The 23,974-nt window shown below is 39.1% G+C and overlaps 1 protein-coding gene and 1 pseudogene across 1 annotated transcript in view; one reads left to right on the top strand and one right to left on the bottom strand.

Moving 5' to 3' along the window:
• TTC29 (tetratricopeptide repeat domain 29) overlaps nt 1-19,065 on the top strand; it is a 146,010-nt gene extending 126,945 nt beyond the window's left edge. Inside the window, exon 10 of the mRNA XM_090288227.1 lies at nt 18,992-19,065. Coding sequence (XP_090144353.1) covers nt 18,992-19,065 — 74 coding nt within the window. The remainder of the gene's footprint in view (nt 1-18,991) is intronic.
• Nucleotides 14,774-16,897, bottom strand: LOC149999278 (pumilio homolog 3 pseudogene; annotated as a pseudogene).
• Nucleotides 19,066-23,974: the final 4,909 nt, after the last annotated feature.

Genomic DNA, 23,974 nt, shown 5'->3' with positions numbered 1-23,974 from the left:
TCCAGAAATAGACTTGAGCTAAATATTTCTCGCTCAAAATGGAAATAACAAAGCTTTGTTTGGTTGTCAAATTTGATAACTGCTGTAGAATGTAGGCATATATTGTTTACACTTTTTTAAAAGAAAAGTTTTCATGTCCTGCAAGTGTACCAGCAATAAGAAACAGTGGAAACCTATACATTGGTCACACTTAGTGTTAGATAAACCAGGCAAACTACGTGACTGTGGTCACTGAGAACGCAATTCTCAGCTTTTCGTTTTAGCCCTGAATCGTTTTAGGACTATTCTCAATGGTTAAAATGTTTAATAACAATGTGCATTATGGAAAGTACCTTTTTTCTTAAAAGGTGTGTATGAATTAATTAATGAAAATTGAAATACATACATATGCATTAAGCACTGTATGCATTTTATCATTACTTGCATTACATTTTTGTGGGAGGGAGAGAGGAAAAGGAGGGGTTGACTAAATTAGAGAAACTATTCCTAAATCCAAAAGGCTCAAAGCAGTAATCATGTGTTCACTGCTACACACCGTCCTGAAATAAAACTTGAACACAGTTGACGGAATTCATGTTTCGGTAAACCCTAGGTGTGCTCTTAACCGTTGGCTACCATACACGTTGCTGAAGGAGCTGATGCTTGGTTGACTGTAATAGCAGTGGGATCACAGTAAACAGAGACGGCCAGCTTTTGTGTCTGCAAACCACGTTGCCTGAAGAGGCATTGAGACCATCAGAGAAAATAAAGACATTACTCCAATCCAGTAGATACACTGCTGAGAGCTTTCTATGGTATTTCTGCCTCAGATGTTATGCCACGTGAAATGCACACATTTGGGCCCTGGGAATCGGGTCTGCCTGACACATAGTTTGGCTAAAATGGATCTACAGTATTAGTTCCTGTGAAAATGATTAAGCTCCATGGATTCAAGATCAGTTCTATTTTTCAAGTCGTCAAAGGCAAATAAACCCTAATGTAAGAGACAAAACGAGGAGAAGCCTGGCAGTGATAAAAGTGAATTGCACAGGCAAGCAAGCTGCACAAGGCATGATCTGAGCCACAAACCAACACAAGGTCATCGATTAGGCAGTTGTTGTTGTCTTTAATCTGCTAACATGCAGCATTTTAAAAAACCTTTTAAGAAGAGTGTCCATCACAAAAGGTATAATTTTATTCAGAATTCTTATAACATTTCCCAAATTCCTAAAGGCAATCAACTCCACTCAAATTAGTAACTCAGATAAATCACCATTAATTAACTTATGTAAGCCAGCAGGTGGTTTTGAGCCCAAAGACATTCCCTGGTTATTTAAATTATGTATACCATACCACAGTAAAGAAAGAGTAGGTAAAAAGGAGCACAGAGAAAAGTCTGTTGAAAAAAAAAATTGTTAAGGGATAATACTCAAGTAAAATCGCCTGCAACTTCCACATCTTACCCAGAGAAATACAAGGCAGCTTTGACTCCCCCGAATCAAACTATATATATGTATATATTTCACCTACATCCAGCTCTTATTTCAACATTGATTATTCATGCATTGCACCAAGTGTGTATTGGAAGCTTACTTGAATATATTTGTTCTAGAAAGACTATCAATTACTAAAGAATAGGAGAGGAGGAATTGTTTTTCATGAATAATTTGTGACACAAGAGAAACTTTTATCCGTAATTTTTATGCCCTTGTGTTCGTTACTTGACCTACTCCAATTTGTGTAATTGGGGGTTATTTCCTAGACTATAAAAAAGAAAGAAAGGCATTGCACAGCTACCAACCATCTAAGAATGTATTTGTAATTAAATGGTACAGAAGATGGTTCGTTTATATTGAAAACCAACTTGTCCATATGGAGGCAACTTTTCTTAATCCTGTTAGAGATCTATCCCTTCATTCTCATGAACTTTTCCTTAAACAGTTAAAATTTTGATAGTCTACTAACAATATTTTTTGGACAAAAATCATTTTAGACTTTAGATACCTCATTTTATTCTGTTTTGCTAAAGCTACCTATAGTATGCATCATTTTAAACTTCATCGATGTAATATCTCCTGGATAAGATTTCTAAAATATGAGCACAATAAGTAGACCTCTGAACCTGACAGAAGACTTTGCTGAAGAAAATCATAGGGTCTGATTCCGTTTAAACATGAGCATTGAATTTCAGTAAACTCTAATATGTTGAGTCAGGAGATATATTCATTTTAAGAAGACCAAACATCTTTCTGAGTTGAAGCTTCTAAACTAGCTTCTGGAATAGGCTAGGCTTCGCTCTGGGTCATTCTTTGAGCTCCATTTGGACCTGGGATGCAGAACCTTACATTAATATCTTCATCACGTCTGGAAGGAGGCAGAAACCAGACCAAGCAACAGAACTGGGGCTGTGAGAAAACACACTCTCTTTCACCTCCACCAACACATCAAAGTCACCCAAAAGCAGGACTTTTGTTTAAATTAAAATGACATGGAGAATGCTTTAAATCTTTATGTCACTGTGTGGCATATTTGCAGCAGGATCAAACCAAACAGAAAATCATGACTCCTTTCGGGTTCAGCCAAAAACCTCACAATTGCTGCACAAATACAGGTACCTAACATCATAACATGAAGCCAGTTGGAAAATCAACACCAAGTGTATTTGGAATTTGTGACATTTCTAACGTCTAATTTTCACTACAACCCTCCATCCTGTTTTGAGCACACTCCCAAGTCCTGCGCGGTGGTGTAGCCCTGGATGGTTCAGAGACGCGGACGCTGACTCGCTGCTCACTTCATGAAACCATGCCCTTTGATATCTTTTTTTAAAGTTTGTAATAATGCTGTGACTACTGCTGTTCACAAATATTTTATTTATAAAATCTATCCTCCCCTAGGGCTCGTACAGAGGAGCTACAAGCTGAAGGCTAGTGTATAAACTCCACACACTCTAGGAGACCGAGCTTCGTGCTCCACCATCAATCGCTGAGCGGGGAGTTCAGACAGAGGAAACTAGCTGTGCGTCCCACCTGCAATGTAGAAAGCTAAGCATCTCTTTGCAAACAGGTTTCCCTGTTGTGGCATTCTGTGGACAAAAAGAAGCAAACACGGTGAGGTGACAGTGCCCTTTCTGTCAGTGTGAGGGCTAGAGGCCAGCCCTGTAGGCAAGAGAAAAAAGGGTTTGAAAAGCCCTATCACCATCTTTATATTAACATTTGAATAATAAACCTTATACAATATATTTCAAAACATTGAGCAGTCTTTATGTACTCCACACTCCTGACACTCAGCTATGCTGTTTCATAAATTATTGAAAATGTTAGCATCGTATGAGTCCAGGCAGGGTGGGCAGAAGAGCTCTACGTCTGTACCAGAAGACCCGGGGTTTCTAAAGGTATAAAGATTGTTCTATCAGCGACGGTTTAGGTAGCCTTCCACCTGTGGGGCAGTAAGCATCACTGTCGTTAATAGCTAAACTGTAACCTAGAGTTCAGACATTAGCTAAACTCTGTTAAATAGATTAACTCTATTTAAAACAGGAGGAGATATTCTTCACTTCCTGCCTCTCCATTGCCCACCCAGGCTTTCTTGCTACAACTGACAAGGAACCCTGCTGTGACGAACCACTCTGGAGTTGTCTCCCTGCACACCCAACGTCAGAGGCCAGTCCCTGCTCCACGACTGGGGGTTCTCGGCCCACCTGCCACCACCTCCTTTTCCCGTTCTGTGTCTAGGAACCCATTTAACCCACTCTCTCTCACTGGACTCGGGGTGCCCTCCGTGCTTTCCCCTAAGCTCTCGCCCCACTCCTGCCTTACCCATCCATCCACAGCTCCTACCACCTCCTCAGACCCTTTGCCCAGTATCCTTCCTGCGAATATGGCACGTGCTCGATCAAAACTGGGGATAGTCCGACACCCACAGCAGGCCTCTGGGTGTTGATGTGCAACATTTACTTGCTTTCTGAATCTGGGTTGTGGCCTATTCGTGAAGAATGACACGGAATCCATTTCCACTTTCCTCTTTTCAGATTTTCGCTCCTGAAAGATGATAGAGTGAGGGGACCACTCCGTCTCTCCACCTCTAATACATACTCGTCCATACAGGGTGACCATATAGGCTACTAGCCATAGACTCACCAACCTTTACTTGAGTACAAATTAGAAGCCAGACGTTTTCTAGGCCCTGGAAATATAAGATGAATGCAACACAAGCCCTGCCATCAAAATGCTCGCATACAGACACATAAGCAGATGACAACATATTGTGACAGCTGGTGAGAGAGGCGTACATGTCACCTTTGGGGGCACAGAGAGACTGCCACCCATCCTGCTTATCAGAGATACCTACCTCGTCTCCACACCGTGCTCACGGAGCAATTCAACTCCTGGGCTACACCCTCTGTGGGTCTAGAACATCAAGGAGAAGACAGCTTGTGAAACTTTGGGGCATTCACTAGATGAATCTCCTTCTATCCTGGAAAATCTGTTTTTGAGGAACCTCTAACTAAGTTCTCTCTCTGCTGTTGTTCAGCTATTCAGTCTTCATCTCTCCCCTCTATCTTCCTTTCTCTCTCTCTCTCTCTCTCTCCCCCTCCCCCCCCATACACACACACACGCACACACACACACCACACAATATTCTCCAAACACATCTCTGCATGGGAGCTATCTAACAAAAACCCTCTTCATTCAGAGAGAAAATAAGTAGCAAGCAGATACATTGGGATATTCTCTGTACAGACTTCGATGTATTTCAGAGGATAGAAATATTCATTCCTTTCCCTCCCCACCCCCAAAGGCATTCTGGGAGTACTCTTCCTCATTGATAAGTAAGCCCCTCATCAATAAAACTCTTCCTTACTGAGAAATCAAGTCTGGATGACTGAGGTTTATGGGCGTTTACTCCTCCCAGTGAACAAATGCGCCAACTGTCCCCGTTGCGGGGCTCTCTGTGTTCCCTTGATGAACAGCTCCATGTGAGGGGAGCTCTCCCCAACCCAATTTGTAGTTATTTCCATTCAGTCAATCCCAGATGTAAAAGGACTCACACCCTGCTGATGCCGTAATTCAGTGATTTTGCTGCCTACCTGGCAATTTAAACTGCTATACAAATTTTGGGTTTCCAAAGCTAAATAAGCAAAATGCCCAGTAGAAGAAAATTAAAGCACCCTTTAATAGTCCTCAAACTAGATGTATTCACCCCTGAACTGATGCGAAAGGAACCGATGTGCTGAAGACACGTGAGTGGAACTGGACTAAATATTTCTCTGGGTTCCATGAAACTGAAGGGTATCTTGTATTCAATGCTTTGTTGTTGTCAGGACCCGAGAAGAACAGAATTACCCAGAACGAGCAGCCTCGCTGTGCAGCCTGTTCCCTTTTGAACTCCATAAGCCATCCGCCTCTAATTCAACCTGACACCACTAATTTTGGCATTAGAGTTTGAAATGAAAATCAATATCTGTTTTGAGCTTGAACACAGAGTGACTGTACCTTGGGTCGAGCATGGCCAGGCGCTTATTTTCAGTGATCTGTAAGTGCAGTAATAGGAAATTTCCAGTGTGGAGCACTGAAAACATATTCAGATGCAATCTGATCGTCTGGGTGGAATTAACTAAGTTGAACTCTCCCACCCCCATAAGGCCCGCTGTGGTTTTCAAGGTTTCTTGTATGTTTTCTTTTTCAAAAAGCCGTGCTCCTGAGAACATTTTCCATGTGAGATTTAGAGACCTGCCTGGCCTTTCCTGCTAGGACAAAAGGTCTCTGACTAACGTAGGCAGAGAGTAAAATGCTTAGGGCCTGAGGACCGATTTCTCTTGTGATGTCAGGCTGAGAACTTAGCTAATGCTTTTGCTGGAAAAAAAGTTCTATTTGAGAAATTTATTTTGTGTTGCATTTTCCGTTATCTTTCTTTGCTTTATATTTCCATTAAAATCTCTTCTGAAAAGGAAGTCACATTCAAAGATGTTTTACACATATGGCCTAATCTAATCTAACCCTTACTTCAATCTAGTACTCAGAGCCACTATTTTGTTTTAAAAGAGGAAGTAAGAAGTGGGAGAGAGGATAAGAGGGAGGGGGAAGGAAGGTTAATTCACACCGGTGTGTGCTAACAAAAATTTTTTTTCACTGTTTTGACGTATTTCTTCTAATTCTAACTACTAGATTTATTTACTATGCAAGCTGATTTCTGTACTATCCCAACTATAATGTCTGTGTGTATATATATATATATATACACACACACACACACACACGCATGCACTCACATGCTCACAGAAAGGGATAAGAATAAGAATCTTCATGCACCCCCTCTAGAGTTTCTTAATAGCCCCAGCAATACAGTTTTTCATGTTTCAAAAGAGCCACAGATAAATTCTTGTAGTTGGGCTGCAGCAGAGTCTAGTATCACAAAGTGCACACCTGGTCATAACCTGGAAGTCAGACTTTGACTGGCCAAGAGCAACATGTCCAGTTATATCCTGTGGCACATGCCCCACCCCCAGCCCTCTGGCCTTCCTCACCCCAGAAGGAGATAGAGGGACTAAATATCCTGAATTTCCTGGCATTTTCCAAAACAAATATGAGTCACAATGTATTTTCACAAGGAAGATGGGAAGTACAAGGCTCAGATATCCTTAGCAGAGCTTGGAAAAGACACAAGTGGGGGAATAAGATTCCATGGAGTGGGGATTCATTCAGCAAATGGAATAGTGATGAAAAGTGCCCCTCTGGGATCAGGTGACCCAGGTTCCAATAGCAGTCCCACCATTTACCAGTGTGTCACTTAGCCTGTTGGCCCTCTACCTGCTCATCTGTAATGTGGGGATGATAATGTCATCCACATGAATTAAATGAGATAGTGCATGTGAACCCACTAGGTTCCAGAGGGCTGACTACCATCATCACAGAGGTTTCTGGGCTGAAGGAACTTGCCATCTAGCACAGTCCAGTAAGTTCTAAAACTAAAATGTGTGGTGCCATGAAGAGCAAAGGAGAATCACCTAATTTAGGGAAAGCTTCACAGAGGAAGGAAAAATTCAATAACTATTTCTTTAAACTTAACTGTTTTGAATTATATGAAGCGATTGTGCATAGAAATCTCATATATTTTGTTCTGTAGGGTCAGCAACGTCAATCACTAGCATTATTGGCATATAAGGTGATTCTGTCTGAAATGTCTGTTGTTGAGAAGGCCGAGGGAAAACCCAGAGTGAGATAAACTTGAATAATTTTGACTGCACATAGTAATAACTATGCAACTGGACTGGGAAATAAGACTTTAGTAACTCAACTATTAGTTCTGCCAAAAAATAGGAAGTTACAGTTTTTGAATACCAGACTTTGGATATACAAGAAGGAGTTTTCAATCAATCATTTTTAATGAACTTTATCCAGAACTGCCTTATGAGTATGTAAGCTGAAAACTGTTTTCTATGAAAGCAAGAAAAATGATTCATATATTTAAAGATATTTTCTATTTATGAACTTTCATTATTTCACATTAAAGCTATTTGGGAGACAAAAGTTTCTCAGTGCTCAATTAAACTTCTATAGTTCAAACATTTTTTAAATCTCATTTTTTTCTCTGAAGCACTACAGAAATTTTGACTAAAAGTTTAGGTTTTTTCCTACTTTACTTTCAAGATGAGCAAACAACATATTCAGGAGGAAAACTAGTTCTTAAGAGCTGAGGACTTCTTATGTATTCATTAAAGAGTTGTCCATAGATCTACAGGAGAATTTTTTTTTAATATTGGCATTTCAAACCAATAGCTTTGTCTTAATTGTATATTCTTTGTGTACTCATCTAAAATTTTAAGAGTTAACATATTCATTCATTTTTCCTTTCAACAGACATTGCTTGGTCATATGTGCCAAGCAATATTTTATGTCACATTTTTTTAAAGTAAACCATAAGCTACAAATCATGTTCATTCAGAAAACGTTAAGTATGTACTATCTCCAAGACATCATGCAAGGTACTGTAGGTACAGAGACAAGTATATTATTTTGAAAAAGAAAAAACTATAATCTGAACACTATAAATACATGGTGATTATATACTTAAATTAAAACTACAGAAATGTTTTCAAAAATGACTTCTACTTATCTTTAAGCAAAATGCACGCCCAGAGGTATAAGGTGCACATGTTGAGGAGACAGGCTCCAAACCAGAGATCCTCTGCTTTTCAAATGTTTGACCAACCAATCAAGCTGTCTGAGAATCTGAGTCCAACCATGGAAAACCTGACCGTCTGATTTTTCCTGAGACAAGCATTTAAATGCATTTATATGTGCTCTGCTAATGTCTTAGTATTTGTTTTGAAACCCTGTGCGCCTTACTAGACTATCCTAAATTAATTGCTTTAAGAAATTGTACAGAAAACTCTCATTTCTTCTCTGAAGACCAGGCACTAATCCAAAAAATTATGCCATGATTGGAGATGGGACTCCCCCCCCCCTTCCACCCCCCTCTGCCTTGCACTCCGGAACCCATCTAATCTGAGCACTGCTATACACAGTACCCCAGAACTTACCTCACAGACATTTTTCACTTGCTGGGTACGCAATGAATATCTGTTGCATGAATGAAAAATGAATAGGGGTTACCAGTTGAGAGACACAGCATGCATTCAACATAAACTATACCCACTACTGGAAAAGCAGTTTAAAATCTGCGTCATTCAGAGAATGGAGTAGCATGAATCTCTGTCTCATTCGTTATTATACAAGTGAAATGAAAAGTGTTTGCTGAGCAATTGGTTTGCTGCTTGGATGCTACGAAGCACATGGCATAATAGCCCAGACCTGGTCTAAGTAGCATTTCAGGAGTCTTTGTGTATGATTTTTATTTCCCATTGTCTTCACCTTCTCTACAAGAGTGACTGATAGCCTTTCCTTGTGATATCTTGGCTTTTAAGAGTGTTGTTTTATCCATTTTTTATGACCAACCCTCCACATGTTAAGTGTAATTTTTGCTTTATGTAGCATATAAAAATAATCTGTGATATGATGCCCCTCAAATTAACAAGAATGCCTGGCCAAGAGACAAGAAATATTTTAAAAATGAATGCTCACATTAAATACCTTGGATAGGTCGGCCTTCTGGGGATTTTTCTGTAATGCAACAATAGTGCATCATCTCCGTTTTCAGAAATAGTTTCTTTCAGACACTCAGCTCGTCTAAAGTCATATTACATAAGTAAGGGCTTAGTTTGTACATTAGTATTTTACATCTTTGAGTCTTACTAAATCCTTTTTGATAAATCTGATATTGAAGAGATCTATATTGATTTATTCTACACTTGTTTATGGTATTTATTTTGACAGACCCAAGATTAAAAGCCAAATTAACAAGTGTAATCAATTTTCTTAGTGATAAAGAAAAGTCCTCTAGTACACCCTTGCCCACATTCATCTAGGGATAAAAACTTAAGTGAAGATGTTGTAATAAATGGATCGATTTATTCAATCACTGGGCATGAAAACATTAGCCCTGGGAAAGTGCTTGCCTCTAAGAGCTTTAGCTACGAGCTTTGCTTGAGTTGTACCAAATGATTTGCATTTTTAGAGAAATTCTGTGTCTGCAGTGAGCTCCAGTGAAAACATGAATAAATTGCTTTCTTTCCCTCTTTTTCTGACTTTATGAAGCTGAATCCATTAGGAGTTGAGCCAAAGTATAATGAAATAAAGGCAGCAACTCACATGTTGCCAACCCTGGGTTACGATTAGTCCAGTTGTCCTGGCCTACATGTCACATCAGTGGTCTACAGGGAGGTCCCTGGGGCACGTGGCAGTTTTTTTCGCTGCTGCATTAGAAGCAGTCTCTAGAAAACAAGAGACTGACTAGCCCAGCAATGACTGAGAACTACTATGTGGGCTGCCCGTGGCAGCTCCGTACAAAGTCAGGTAAATCAGCCCCTCCTTGCCCAGCACAATGCACTTGCCTAGGAGCCTTTCTTGTTCCTCACCCTTCTCTGAATGCACTGCAGTAAGAATGAGTAGGGAAGTTAGGGGCACAGAAGACAGGCACCGTATGATCTCACTTGCATGTGGAATCTAATGAATCACATAAACTGACAAACCAAATAGAAACAGAATCATAGGTAACAGAACAGACTGACAGCTGTCAGAGGGAAGTGGGATTGAGGGGATGGGTGAAAAAAGCGAAGGGATTAAGAAGAACACAGAGATCTAGACAACTGCATGGTGATAGAGCGAAAGGTGGGGAGGGGGTGAAAGAGGGCAAAGGGGGATAAATGGTGGGGGGAAGAGACTTGACTTTGGGTGGTGAGCACGTGATGCAGATACAGATGATGTGTTACAGAGTTGTGCACTTGAAACCTGGATGATTTTTTTGACCAGTGTCACCCTAATAGATTCAATTAAAAAGATTTTTAAAAGAAAGAGCATGGGCTTTGAATCCAAACCAACATGGGTTTGAATCTCCACTGAGCCATCTATGTATGTGTGATATGTAGCAAGTTAACCTCCCAACCTTTGGTTTCCCTTTCTGTACAACAGGGATAACATACCTGGAGCATAGGGTGGTTGAGAGGTTTTTAAAAAAAAGTCTTAATTGCATTCCCTACTACAAGCTACATTCTCAATCCATGTAGACATTTAATTTCTACTCATGGTCAGAAAGTTGCAGCTGAATGAAAGATAAGCAGCTACTACTATTTCACCTTTTACAGAACATGCTATTTTACTTCTACGTTAAATAGCAAGTATAAGTAAAAGTGAGGTTATATAAAGCAATGAGTCTCAAATTTTAATGAGCAAATGAATCCCCATGAGATCCTTTTAAAATGCAGATTCTGACTTACTGGATCTGCATTTCTAACTAGAGTTTAGTAATACTGGTGGGAGAATTGTTTTGGTTTTTCAAGAAAGATCTATTTCTAGGAACCAGAAATTGCTAGGAACTTTGCTGCTGACAAGGTCCATATTTACTCATCTTGTAATATTTGGACTGCATATTATATACCTACAGCATCTTTTGTTTGAAAATCTCAGCATTCATTGGAAAATGTGTTTTGCAAAAACATTAATTTTTACATTTCTAGATTATTCATTGAAAATATTTTCTCCTATATACTCCTTTGTTCTAAAGTAGTCTGTTCATGAAAAGAATATGGCGTTTGTGTGTTTTCCAAGCTATTTGATCCATTGTCCCACTGTGCTCTGTGTCGCAGGACACTGACCTTGGATGCATCTCACAGGCCCACTTGCCTCTGACTTCCTGGTTTGGATTTATCTAGAGGGAGTCACCAGCAGCAGGAGACCAGAGGTTAGGAGGGTGAAGCAGTCAGGGAATTAGTTCTCTGCCCCTGATGTCAGCTCGGTTCTGACAGCTGTGACGCTCTACACCTGCTGCTTCTAGATTCTCCTGGGTGGTGACCCCTTTTCTAACCCTCTGTTTCTCCCTCATCCCCTCCCCCTTCACCTTCAGCCCTGGAAGGTAACGGCACATCCTCCCTCTATTGCGAGGCACTGGGTCTTCAGCATCCCTTGTTGGTTCCTTAGCCCTGCCCTCAGTTCGCAACAGTCCTTCCATCAGTCTCTTCAGAATCCCAGTTGAGTGTGCCCTCCGGCTCCTCCTGACTGGTGCCCACTCCTCCTCTACCGTGTGTATCAAGTGAACAGCAAAGGCAACAAGGGCAAGAAATAGCAGGACGCTTCCCCTTGCTGAGAAGTTGTCGATCCAAGAGCAGTGCCAATGAGGCCGAGATTAGCGACTGGCTGTGCTCCAGGATCACAGGCTGTATCCCTGACCAGCCGTTTTCCACACCATCGTTGACAAGGAGAAGCGTGCCGAGCAGAACATGAGCACCTATGCCAACCCACCACCGCTCTGGGAACACAGCTTACCCAGGAGAGCTTCAAGAGCAGTTTCGTTCCCACTGGGTAATGCGATTCTACGGAACCTTTTATGTCAGCTGTTTAAAGTAATAAAACCATAACTGTCAATATCTTTTTCAAAGATATATTATTATTTTGTTACCTTATCTATAGCTAATTGATAATAACATGGGCTAAAAATCAAACATCAAATTATACTTTATATTGGTAATGGGACTCAGGGTTTATAAGAATATGTATTTAACTCATTTCTTTAAAAAATTTTATTGTGATTAAATGAGTGAAACTACATAACCATTATCTAAAGAACAAATAAATAATATTATGTATTTTAAGTGATTTTCTGATTATCAAGTATGAATGACCAGTTTTTAGTTTATATACATATTTCCTTAAAACAAAACTCTTTTCTCCTTAATACAGTTGCCTTACAAAACTATATTGTAATTAGGCCATTGTAGATGTACTATTGTGTTAATATTGATGTACTGGGCTTACTGCCATGGTTTTAATTTTATATGATTTGAATGTATGGAAGAGAGGGAGAGACTTCTTTTTGTTTCAGAATTCAGCTTTTGAGACTCTACTATCAGCGAGAAAAAAGTACTGTTTCTACCAAAATTGAATCTATGACTTTAAGTAAAATGTGCAGAAATACTAAAGCAAAATATAATCTCTTCATGGCATAATGCTAAAATCACCTATAAAATATGAGGATTTTTATACATAGTGCATTGTATTTATTCTTAATTATTTTCATAAAACATAATTTGTGTTATTTTTTGAACAAAACCTTCTGAGCTATTTTGATAAGGTGAACAGAAAGCAGTCTTTTAACATTAGGTGATCAACTTTTTGACGATAGCAGAACCAGCATAGCTAATGCAATAATAGCCTGCAGGGTCCAGCTAAATATGATATACGAACGTAATCAACCCCTGTGATGACTGTTCAGAAGTAATCCCTTTAGCTTTGAACTGCAACATATATTTCAACAAGGCAAAAACCATATGAAGAAATTCTCTGCAGACCACACTGATACAATACAGCCTTCATATCCTGTTCTATGTGTTTGCTGTTTATAGTGAGTTTTAAATTTAAGGTAATGACTGCTGTATATTCATGTGAGCATACAATACTTTTGATTTGTTGTGCAAAGGTTGAATCCATTACCAGGGGTCTAAGTCTATAAACTCTGACACAACCTTTATGTATGAGTTATTTACTTCTTTTCTAGAATAAGGCCACTAACAATGTTTTGCATGACAAAATTATAAAAATTCACCTTTTCAGTTACAAAACTACCAGATAGTGTCTCTTCCATTTCAATTCATACTTTAATACAGAAAACATTTTTAAAATATCATTTATTTATAATATTATATTATTTGAAAGTTATATGCCATTGTTTTCAAATAAAGGGGAGAGGGAATGGTAGGTTTATTGCATTCAGCATTTACTGACTCATTCTACTGCTCTTTGGTACAGCATGGGCTAAGTGATGATATAAATGAGATCCTTTTGCTGCCCACTATAAGGATCTGCTGTTTGAGAGTCCTCACTATCAGCAACACGTACATGACTGTTTCTACTGAAATGGTAGGCACTATAAGCAAATGTCACACTCTCAGCTTTGTCTTGGCTGGTCTCCCTTCTGGGGTCCTAAAGATCAAACATCTGAAACCACAGCATCAGTCAGACTCACAGCAAAAAACCTAGGTCAGGAATCACAGTGAGTGTTTCTGAAATCATAGAACTGGGAATGAACAACCCCATGGTACTCTCCTTGTTGCAAATAGATAGAAGTATCAGGACACTTGAATGATGAGTTCAAGTGTTGTATGTAGTGTTCTATGTAAATTAATCATTGCTAAGGTTTCATAGCACAGAGAGAACATTAATGTCTTCTATTTAAACTAGCAATTGTGTCCTGAAAATGAAAAGCATAGCTGAATATAGCTATTCTTCTCAGAAAATCTACTTGGGAAATGTCCCATAGTAAAAATTACCATTCCTCAACATCTGAGGAATAAATGTTAAACAATTATTTGAGACCACCTAGGCATAATTTCAAACTCAGGAAATCCAAGAAGGATTGCTCCAGCTTAAAAGATATTATTACACCCTTCCCTACCAAGAATGCTGAGTTTAATAAGACATTAGGTGGTATAAAATAGACATCAGGATGTTAGCAGATTTCTATATGTGTGATACAATGAAAAATACTGAACTGAGAAGCCCACAGTACTTCATGTAAAAGGAATGATAGAACATTCTAGTTAAGGTACAGCTAAGCTTCTATTACAAGAGTTCCAAATGTACTGTAGTTTTAGAATATATGTTTCTTTCCTAACTCTTAGGTGAGCCATCTATATGGGGGGCCATGACCTTCCATCTAGGGGAGGGTTTCTCAGTCTTGCACTACTGACGTTTTGATCTGATGATTTTTGGTTAGGGAGGTGAAAGGGAATAGATGTGAAGAGCATTGCTGGATGTTTAGCAGCATCCCTTCCTCTTCCCGCTAGATGCCAGTAACACTTCCACCTACCAGTTGTGACAACCAAAAATGTCTCCATCTATTTGCAAATGCCCCTGGTGGGGCAAAATTATCCCCAGTTGAGAACCACTAAGTTAGGGTATTGTTGTTGTCTACATGGTAGAAACTGAATCATAAGGTAAGAAATCCATGTTCAAGATTGACGGAAAAGGAAAGTTTTAGGAGAAATGAATGCCCAATGTCTAGCACTCAGGCCCAGAAGCAGAATGAATCACTCACTCTGTATACATTCATTGGTGAGAACTTAGTCTTGTGACTTCAACTAAATATTTATCTGCTGATGAAGAAGATCTAGTAGAGAGAAAAAACTGAAGAGAGAGGCAGAAGAAATTGCTGGAACCATGTCTTTTTTTTTTTTTTTTTTTGTTAGAAAGCATTTTATAAATAAATTCTTATGCAAAGAACACACATACAAAGCACACAAATTACCAGTAAGGTGGATCCCAGCCCTTTTCCACAATGGGAAAACAGATCAGAAGAGAAAAATAATTCCGTCTCGTTAATTGTTTCCATCTATACCGACAGTTTTTCAAGTAGCATTTCTACTCCTTTGCTGGTGTTCTTGTTTTTTTCCAAGGCGGGAATCAGGCTTTTCAGTCCAGCTTTGACTTTGTTTGCAACTTCTTGATCAGAACTCTGGAGAAGGCTAGAAAGAAGAATGGCGCCTCGATTCACACTAGCCCAGGACTTCAGGTTCTTTATACCAACATGCTCTATGAGGGTTTTTGCAAAACAACCTTCTCTTCCATTTTCTTTCATCTTTTTATCTTGCTCTATTAGCCACTTCAGAACAAGATGTCCTGCAGGATGTTCTGCAATGTGAAGCTCGCCATCTTTGCCACCAGGATGCAGTTCTGCTGCTGCCAAGCTGGCGACGGCATTCATGGCAGGCTGAACGTCTCCAAGGGCAGCTCCCAGAATGTCAGACACCAACACACATGCAGACTTATCTAGCATCACTTCTTGAGCGTGACCCTGCAGGTAGCTTAACAAAGCTGGAGAGATGGATTCTAGGAGCTCTCGGTGTCGGATCTCTGGATCTTTCTTACTGTGTGCATTTCCATCTCCTTTCTGCAGAACGTCAATGATTTCTCGTACTGTATGTGCAGGATCCCTGGGGCTTAGTAGGTACAATAGGACCTTCCTTCCATATTTGTCATTTACTATGTTAGGCAAAGAACTAACAATTTCTGATATGATTATCTGTTTCACAAGCTTAGTATCATCAATACAATCAAATGCTGCCAATAAAACCAAATGAGAGTATTGGCCATTAGCCACCTTTTCAACATAAGTCTTCATTGTTTTCACAATCACTTTCCTGTCCTTGGGCGTGCCATGCCACAGGCAGTGCATGGCCACTCTGGCACCATCATGTGTGTGTGCCAGGTAGACCACCGCCTCACGGATGGCTTCGATCATTTCTGATCTTAACTTTGGGGGTGCATAGGTAAAAAAGTCCAAGAATACTTTATGCACCAGTGAGTGTTTAATCACAGCCTCCTTTTGGGCCATTGGAGTTAGAATCTGTTTCATTTCATCCATGATAAGCTCTAGTTTTTCTGGCTGTACCTCTAATACTTTGTCCAGAGTTAGGTGATCTGCTGACTTGTAAAGCTGAAATGTGTTCCCATACAGCTCCTCTGCCAACATGTTCCTCTGCTCCAGAACGGCTTTGTCGTTGTATGCGTACTCCACGACGGCGGAGGCTTCCGCGTGCCGCAGCATCTTCCTCACGTGGCCTTTAAAACTTCTTATTATCTCCGCAATCTGAGGTTTACTCCCATACATGAGAAATTTTTTAACAACATTTCTGGAATATTTAGCTTTACTTAATTCAACCAAATCATCTCGCAGTTCTTCAAAAGCCTGTTTTCTCTGTTCTTCATTGCCATACTGAATGTAACACTGGATCACACAAGTTGAATCATGTGCAAATGCAATAGTTTTAATTTTTCCTTGAATCAACTTCTGTAAATCACTTATCAACTTCATTCTTTTTTCTTTGTCACAGTCTTTTCTTCTTACAATCTCCCAAATCTGCTTTGCTCGAACAACAATGTCATAGTTGGTTCTATCACTGAGTTGTCTGCTCTGCTTCAGCTCTTTCTTCTTCTTTTTGAAATCATCCCATTTGGGTTTCTTGGCAGCTGACTCATCACTTTTACCGTCCGCCTGGAATTTTCTCTTCTTGTTGAATTTATTTGCCTGCTGGAGTTTGTTCTTTGGTATTTTATCTCCTTGCTGCTTATTTTTGAACTGCTTCACACCTTTTTTCCCTGGTTTTGTGGCACTTTTCTGAAAGTTCTTAGATGTGATTTTAGGCCCACCATCCTTAACAGCCTTTCTTGGAAATGTCTTTGAAGAACCAGAATCGTTGTTTTTATAAAATCTTTTCTTTTCTGGAGATGTCTTTGTACCTTTTCCTGTGAATTTCTTTTTTGGTTTGACTTCCATCACAGCAACTCGAACACATGTAGTTCAAAGCAGAAACAGCCTGGAACCATGTCTTGTGTGGTGGGCAGGAGAGGATGAGACCTAGTAAAGAAGTAGAGGGGTTGACCTTCAATGGAGGACATAGGGAAGAGAGAGCGTGGGTGAGCTGCTACTCTTGACATGGAGCTTGTCTTTTATTTTCTCCTGTCTTTTATATCCTCTATGGAACTAGAAAAGAAATCATCATCTGAGAATAATGATGCTTGTGGAGGGCTGGAGGTTTGAGAAAAAGAGAAGGAAGCGTTAGATAGACATCTAGGAAAGCAGAAGAATGAATTGACTGGGAATGTTTAACAGAATCACCTAAAAGCATCAGTGGCCATGCATTTAAAGCAAGGCCCAGCTGTATGTTTTTGCCAGCCACGTTGAGCTATACAGTGCATGAGAAGCATGGGCAGAGATGTATTTAACTGAAATTATAGTTTTGTGAGGTGAGTATAACAGAGCAGGAGATCAGTAGTCAGACTATGCACAAAGGAGTGAATGACCATGACATTTAAATTGTATGAAGAAGAAAAAGAAGGCATCAAAATGAGCAGAAACAATGTAAACGTGGTAGGATTGGAGGTCCCAGTTTGAAGATTTCCTAGGGTTAGGGCACTAGAGGAAGAGACCTAGAAAGATTAAAACTCATAGTCAAGCAGTTAAATGCAGGAAACTGAGTTGGGGGGTGGGTACCTGCAGTCACTGGTAGTGACTAAGCCTAAGTATGACTATGGTAGGGTGAAGGATCAGAGTTAAAAGAATGGAGCTCAAGGAGTTGAGACTCAGGGTGCAAGAATTTTCTACATACTAACTTAAAGTAATGGTAAAGTAACAATGAGCCAATGCAAATGAGAATGATACCAGTTTTGTACATAGATCACCACAATACTTGGTTGTATAAACTGACGCTGTGAGCTTTCGGAAGGGGAGGGAAGCCCACGGTCCTTAAAGCGAACAGTGGAGCGTGAGAAGGCCACCTACCCATCTCCAGGTCCAATGGTGAGAAGACGGAGTAAAAGAAAGACAAGAAAAGGGCTTCTGGACCGGCAGTGTCCTCAGAGGACAGCCAAGTTCCTATTAGAAAATAAAGGGAATTTCAAAAACAAGGGGAGAACATAGTGGACATATTTCAGGAACTGTGGTGGGTGAAAGATGGGGACAAAGCAGAAAATAGAGCCTTCCATAAAGCATAATACAACAAATGAAAGGGGCCTGGAAACGGGACCCGTCATAAGCAAGGATAAAGAGCATCTTATCAGATTAGTTCCAGTGGCTTCAAGTCAAAAACAGAAGGGCGGAGATGAAAATTCAGTAACAAATTAACGTGTCTATTTGTCCCTATAAACTTTCCATGCCTTATTTCGCTATTTGGATACTTTATATTGCTCTCTAAATTAATTTTCCTCCTGAGTGTTTCTTTAACAAGTCATCTTGTTAAACATGGCTGTTCTAGTTGCATTGTATGTATACCAAGAATTCTGTGGGTTAGAAGTTCAAGTATGGCTTGGCTGGACATCAAAGAGGCCACTCAATGAGTTACTCAGCTGAGAGATGGGCTGGTTTGAAGAGTCCAGGACAGCTTCACACACAGACTAGAGCCTTGGTAGGATGACTGGAAGGCTGGGCTCAGCTGGGACTGTCACCTGGAGCACCTACACATGGTCTGTCTAGAATGACAGTCTCAGGGTGGTAGGGCTTCTTATATGGTGACTGGCTTCTGCCAAAACAAGCAACCTAGGATTACAGAGTGGAAGCTGCAGTCTTTCTGGACGCACCCGCAGAAGTCAGGCAGTCGCTTCCTCCCCATTCTGTTGATTGCAGGATAGTCCTAGGCCTCACCCTAGAGGACAGCAATTAGATTCCACCTCTTGATGGGGAGCAGCCAGGCCCCACTGTTGAGGAACATGGAGAGTGGAGGGTAGTGCTGTGGCCATCTTTGACCAATATTATCTGCCCTGGTGACACAGGCGGGACATACACTTTTATCATGCAGGTGATAAGGGTAGCTATTCCTGAAAAGGGCTTCCCAGGTTCAAGCTCAAAATAACTGTGAGCTATATTGTCATAAACCATTGAATTTACAGATTTTTTAATTTTTCTTTAGAAGAGTCTAGAAGAGCCACATTGGAAAGTTTATATCAAACCTCAGAGCATTTGGAAGAAGAACTCAATGGGTAAGATGAATCAAGCAAAAAGTTTCTATTAAGCACCCACATTGTAAAGATACTAAATGTAATCTAGTTCTTCAAAAAACAAAAATAATTTCAACTACTACTTCATATGGTAATATTGAAGCACTGATTTTATTTATTCATTTTTTCCATCGCCACTTACCCCCCCGTACCCTCTCCCACCTCCACCCACCCCTTTCCCCCCACCATCACCACACTGTTGTTCATGTCCATGAGTTCTTTCTCTTTTTTTCTTCCATGCTCAGCCCTCCACACTCCACTGCCCTCCCCCCACCCCCAGCCTGCAGAGCTGCCAGCCTGCTCTCCGTCTCTCAGTCCACCTCTGTTTTGCTTGTTGGTTCAGTTTGCTCATTAGCTTCCACATGTGAGTGAAATCATATGGCACTTGTCTTTCTGACTGGCTTATTTCATTGAAACACTGTTCTTAAAAAAACGCAGATTTACTTTTAAATACCACATAAGGTTAAGTGTTTTTATTCTTTTAAGCTATGTCTGAAAATTACAGAAAACAAAATAATATTTTTCAAAGCAAGTCTCTTTTACTTGCTAGCCCAATATAAAATTTAATTTTATAATGTATTTTATTTCTAATTTCCAGATAATCAAAAAAAAAAAAAAGAAAAGAAAAGAGAGAGAGAGACTTGAACCAGCTTTTGACTTAGCAACAAAGCAAGGAGAAATTTATCCTGTCACCTAAGTCTTCAATTACCAGTATATTACAAATAATACAGATAGCATTTTAATAAAACTATGACTATGTTTTCATTGGATTTTGTATTGCAATGCACTACTACAAATTTTATCTAAAACATCCAGCTCCATGAAAATAAAATCCAAATGCTTTAATATCAACAACTATCCATAAAATAAACTGTAACTTTTTCCTTTTATCCACTATTCCACAAGAAGTAGTGTTATTGTAGAATCAAAATTTGATTGTATCTAATGAGAAACTAATTATAAACTTAAGAAAATCTATGCTGAATAAAAGGTGGGTAAATATTTACTAAAATTCCAGGGAAACTTGCACCAGCCCAGAAGCTTTCTGCTTCTCACCATAAGGTAGAGTGTTTCCTTAACCATTTTCATTACAAATACCCCCTCTCATCTCACTCTATTTAAAAAGTAAGGTTAACCATGAAAAAACTTTTTATCTTTTATAAAAATAACACTAACTTTGAAGCTCTAAATTCAAATAACAAATATTGATTTTTTTCCCCCTCTGAAGCCTCTTCTGTCATAACAGCCATTTTCTCTAGCATCTTCTTAAATTAATTTTAAGTTCCTTTAAAAATGTTTGGAGCCCTGACTAGTGTGGCTCAGTTAGTTGGGTTTGATTCCTGGTCAAGGCACATGCCTGGGCTGCCAGTTCAGTCCCCAGTCGGGTCACATGGGGAGGCAACAAATTGGTGTTTCCCTCTTGCATCAATGTTTCTCTCCCTCTCTTTCTCCCTCCCTTCCCCTCTCTCTAAAAATAAATAAATGAACTCTTGAAAAAAATGTTTGGAAAGTTGTGAGAATATTTTTAATCAAAATGCCCACATCTTTGAAAACATTTCAGGAAATTAGATATATCAAACATAAAACTGTCGGGAAGGTCAACAGAAACACTCAGACGCTGGACAGCCACACTGCTATCCCTTCTGATAGATTTAATCAAAAGGTTTCTTCGGCGATTTCTCCTTAAATTTCAATTTGAGTCATTTTTGAGAACCTGATAAAAAAAAAATCAAGATTTTATGATGACAGATGCAAATCACAATTGCATCAAATGCTAGTACTTATCTATAAAAGGTCCCTCCATAAATAATGCAGCAAGGACCACTCACTGAGAAAGTGTAACTATTTACGGTGGTCTCTAATTCCTCCGCAGTCTAAGTGGCAGTGCCTAAAATACAACATTCCATAATGAACTGTAATTACTTTTGCTTTCCGTGTCTCCTTTGAAAAGCTGCTACAATATTATGCCATTTCTGTTTTTCATACTCTCTAATAAGATTCTCTAAAAGTGGTTTAAAAATGCATCCTAGTTTATAGGTAAACAAATATCTTTGCACCCCCACATTTTAGGGCATGGCTGAAAACATGCTAGTAGATACCCACTGATCTAATTTCTAAAGCTTTCTTCCCTCACCCTACTTTGTCTTTCTTTTCTCCCCCTACTTTTTCCCTTGTAGGGCCCTTCCTTCCTCTCACAGGACTGGGCCAGCATATCTATACAGGGATGATGGTGTATTTTGAAATGTATAAAAGACATACTTGGTTAACTTTCAAGAGTCACATTTAAAGGTAAACTATAGAGAGTTCTTAGAAAAAGAAATGAACACAATTTCCATTAGGTGAAAAGCTTTAGGGCTTTTTTTTTTTTTTTAACTTACTTTACCCAGATATTTTAATAAGAATGTATTATATTGTTATCACTAACTGATATTTATCCCCCACCACCACCACCACACACACCCAAACCATGGAAATTATAAAGGATACCCTGAAGAGGAATACGGTCATAAAATTATTTTAGGATTTTATTAAATGTTTATCTGAACTGACTAAAAATTAAAGGGAAAAAACTCAAATGCTATAAATGTAATTAATACTTCACTAATAAGTTGTTTTTCTTTCCGCACATCTTACTTTTGTACCTAGCTTCTCAACCTCTACTTGAAATAATAGTTCTTTGTAGCATCATATCTATAAATTTTATGAAATTGAAAGTGATTTTAAGTTATTATCCTGAAATGTTTATATATATGAATATATATGAATTACCTCAATATTTTAAAAAACACTTTTATTAGTTATTTGCTTGGACAATCTAGAATTTACCAAGTTGAGTAAGTTTGTCTTCAGAGAACAGTAAGCTTATCATCTCTTGAAACCCTAAACTTTTAAACATGTTCTGTATCTACTAGTGGTCAAAGAAATGTAAATTAAAACAATGTAATGCTAATATTTTGCCTATCATATGATCAAAAATAAAACTAACCAGTGTTACAATGGTAAATAAAACAAGGGGATAGAAATGTAAATTGAATGAAGAAAGAGAAGGAGAGAAAGAAAGGAAGGAAGAAAAAAGAAAGAAAGAAAGAAAGAAAGAAAGAAAGAAAGAAAGAAAGAAAGAAAGAAAGAAAGAAAGAAAGAAAGAAAAGAAAGAAGGAAAGAAAGAGAAAGAAAGAAAGAAAGAAAGAAAGAAAGGAAGGAAGGAAGGAAGGAAGGAAGGAAGGAAGGAAGGAAGGAAGGAAGGAAGGAAGGAAGGAAGGAAGGAAAGGAAGGAAGGAAGGAAGGAAGGAAAGAAAGAAAGAAAGAAAGAAAGAAAGAAAGAAAGAAAGAAAGAAAGAAAGAAAGAAAGAAAGAAAGAAAGAAAGAAGAAAGAATTCTGGGACCCATTTGACAGAGTGCACCAAAAGCCTTTAAAAACTCTTTAATCCTGAAATTTCATGTCCAAGAATTTAGCTCAGGAAATAATTAGACATATAAGAAATGATGAAGGTATAAAGCTATTTATTGAAGTTTCTTTCTCATGCTAATATAAGAACAAACAAAACCTAGATTCAACCTAAACACCCAGTAACAGATAATTGGCCAAATAATTTATGTTAGCTTTTTACTAGGCACAGTGGTTTTCTGTTGCTGCTGTAACAAATTACTACAAATTTAGCCGCTTAAAAAGATACTCATTTATTAACGCACAGTTCTGTCGGTCAAATTCGAAGCAGGTTTGGCTGTTTGGGGCAGTGGATTTTCAACCTTTTTCATTTCGTGGCACACATAAACTAATTACTAAAATGGTGCGTCACACCAAAAAATTTACTTTTTTGCTGATCTGACAAAAATATAGGTATAATTTTAATCCATCCACACCGGAGAGCTCTTGTTTTCTTACTTGACAATCTAAGGGAAAAGAGGTCAGGCCCCTGACCAAATAGTCAGGTATTACATGTTTTAAAAATTCTCACAGCACACCAGTTGAAGATCACTGGTTCAGGGTCTCGTGAGGCCAAAATGAAGGTATCTGCTGAGCTGGCTCTTTATCTGACAGATCTGAGCTAGAATCTACATCCAAGCTCCTTTAGGCTGTTGGCAGAACTTGTTTCCTTGCAGCTGCAAGACTGAGGCCTCTGTTTCTGACTGGTGACTTGAGGGCCCCTGGCAGGCATTCCTTCACATGACCCCTTCCATCCTGGAAGCAATAATGGCATATGGAGTCCCTCCCAATCTTCGGAGCGTATTTCCCTTTCTTTTCTGCAACAGCCAGAAAAAAATAGCTCTCTGCTTTTAAGAGCTCATGTGATTAGTTTAGGCTCGTCCAGATAATTTTCCTATTTAAGGTCAACTGTGCCATATAACATCATAAAATCATGGCAGTGATATGTCCTCATAGTCACAGGTTCCTGGGATTAAGACAGGACATTTTGCAGGTTGTAAATCTATCTACCCCACCATGGAACAAAATGCAATAACTAAGAATGATGACAATAGAGTTGAAATTTGACTTGCCCGTTCAAGCATATAAACTAGTTATTAAAATACTGAAATATTTCCGCAGCATTTAGCTGTAGTTCTGTAGTACTGCCTTGGGTCCCCACCTTTACCCGATGCCTGGATGCTCTCCCATTCTCTCCCCTAACAGGGTCACAGCCCCTCCTGCGCTAGCAATTGAAGACTGAAGCCTAGCACAGGCTCTGCTTTCTCATTGCTTGGTACTTGTGAAGTAGTAATCATTAAATATTTTGAATATTGCTCCTGGATTTAGATGTATATTTAATGACAGAAAAGAAGACTATTATAATATTATTAATTGAGGAAAGAAGACAGTTATTTAGAATGAATAGACCAATATGTAGATACATTGATATATGGTAGATAGATAAATAGGTAGATAGATGATATAGACA

This window comes from Furipterus horrens, unplaced genomic scaffold (genome assembly GCF_987537825.1).
Source record: "Furipterus horrens unplaced genomic scaffold, mFurHor1.1.pri manual_scaffold_10, whole genome shotgun sequence".
Taxonomy (NCBI): Eukaryota; Metazoa; Chordata; class Mammalia; order Chiroptera; family Furipteridae; genus Furipterus; species Furipterus horrens.
The sequence above is the reverse complement of the archived record's forward strand: the minus strand, read 5'-3'. Positions and strand labels throughout refer to the sequence as shown.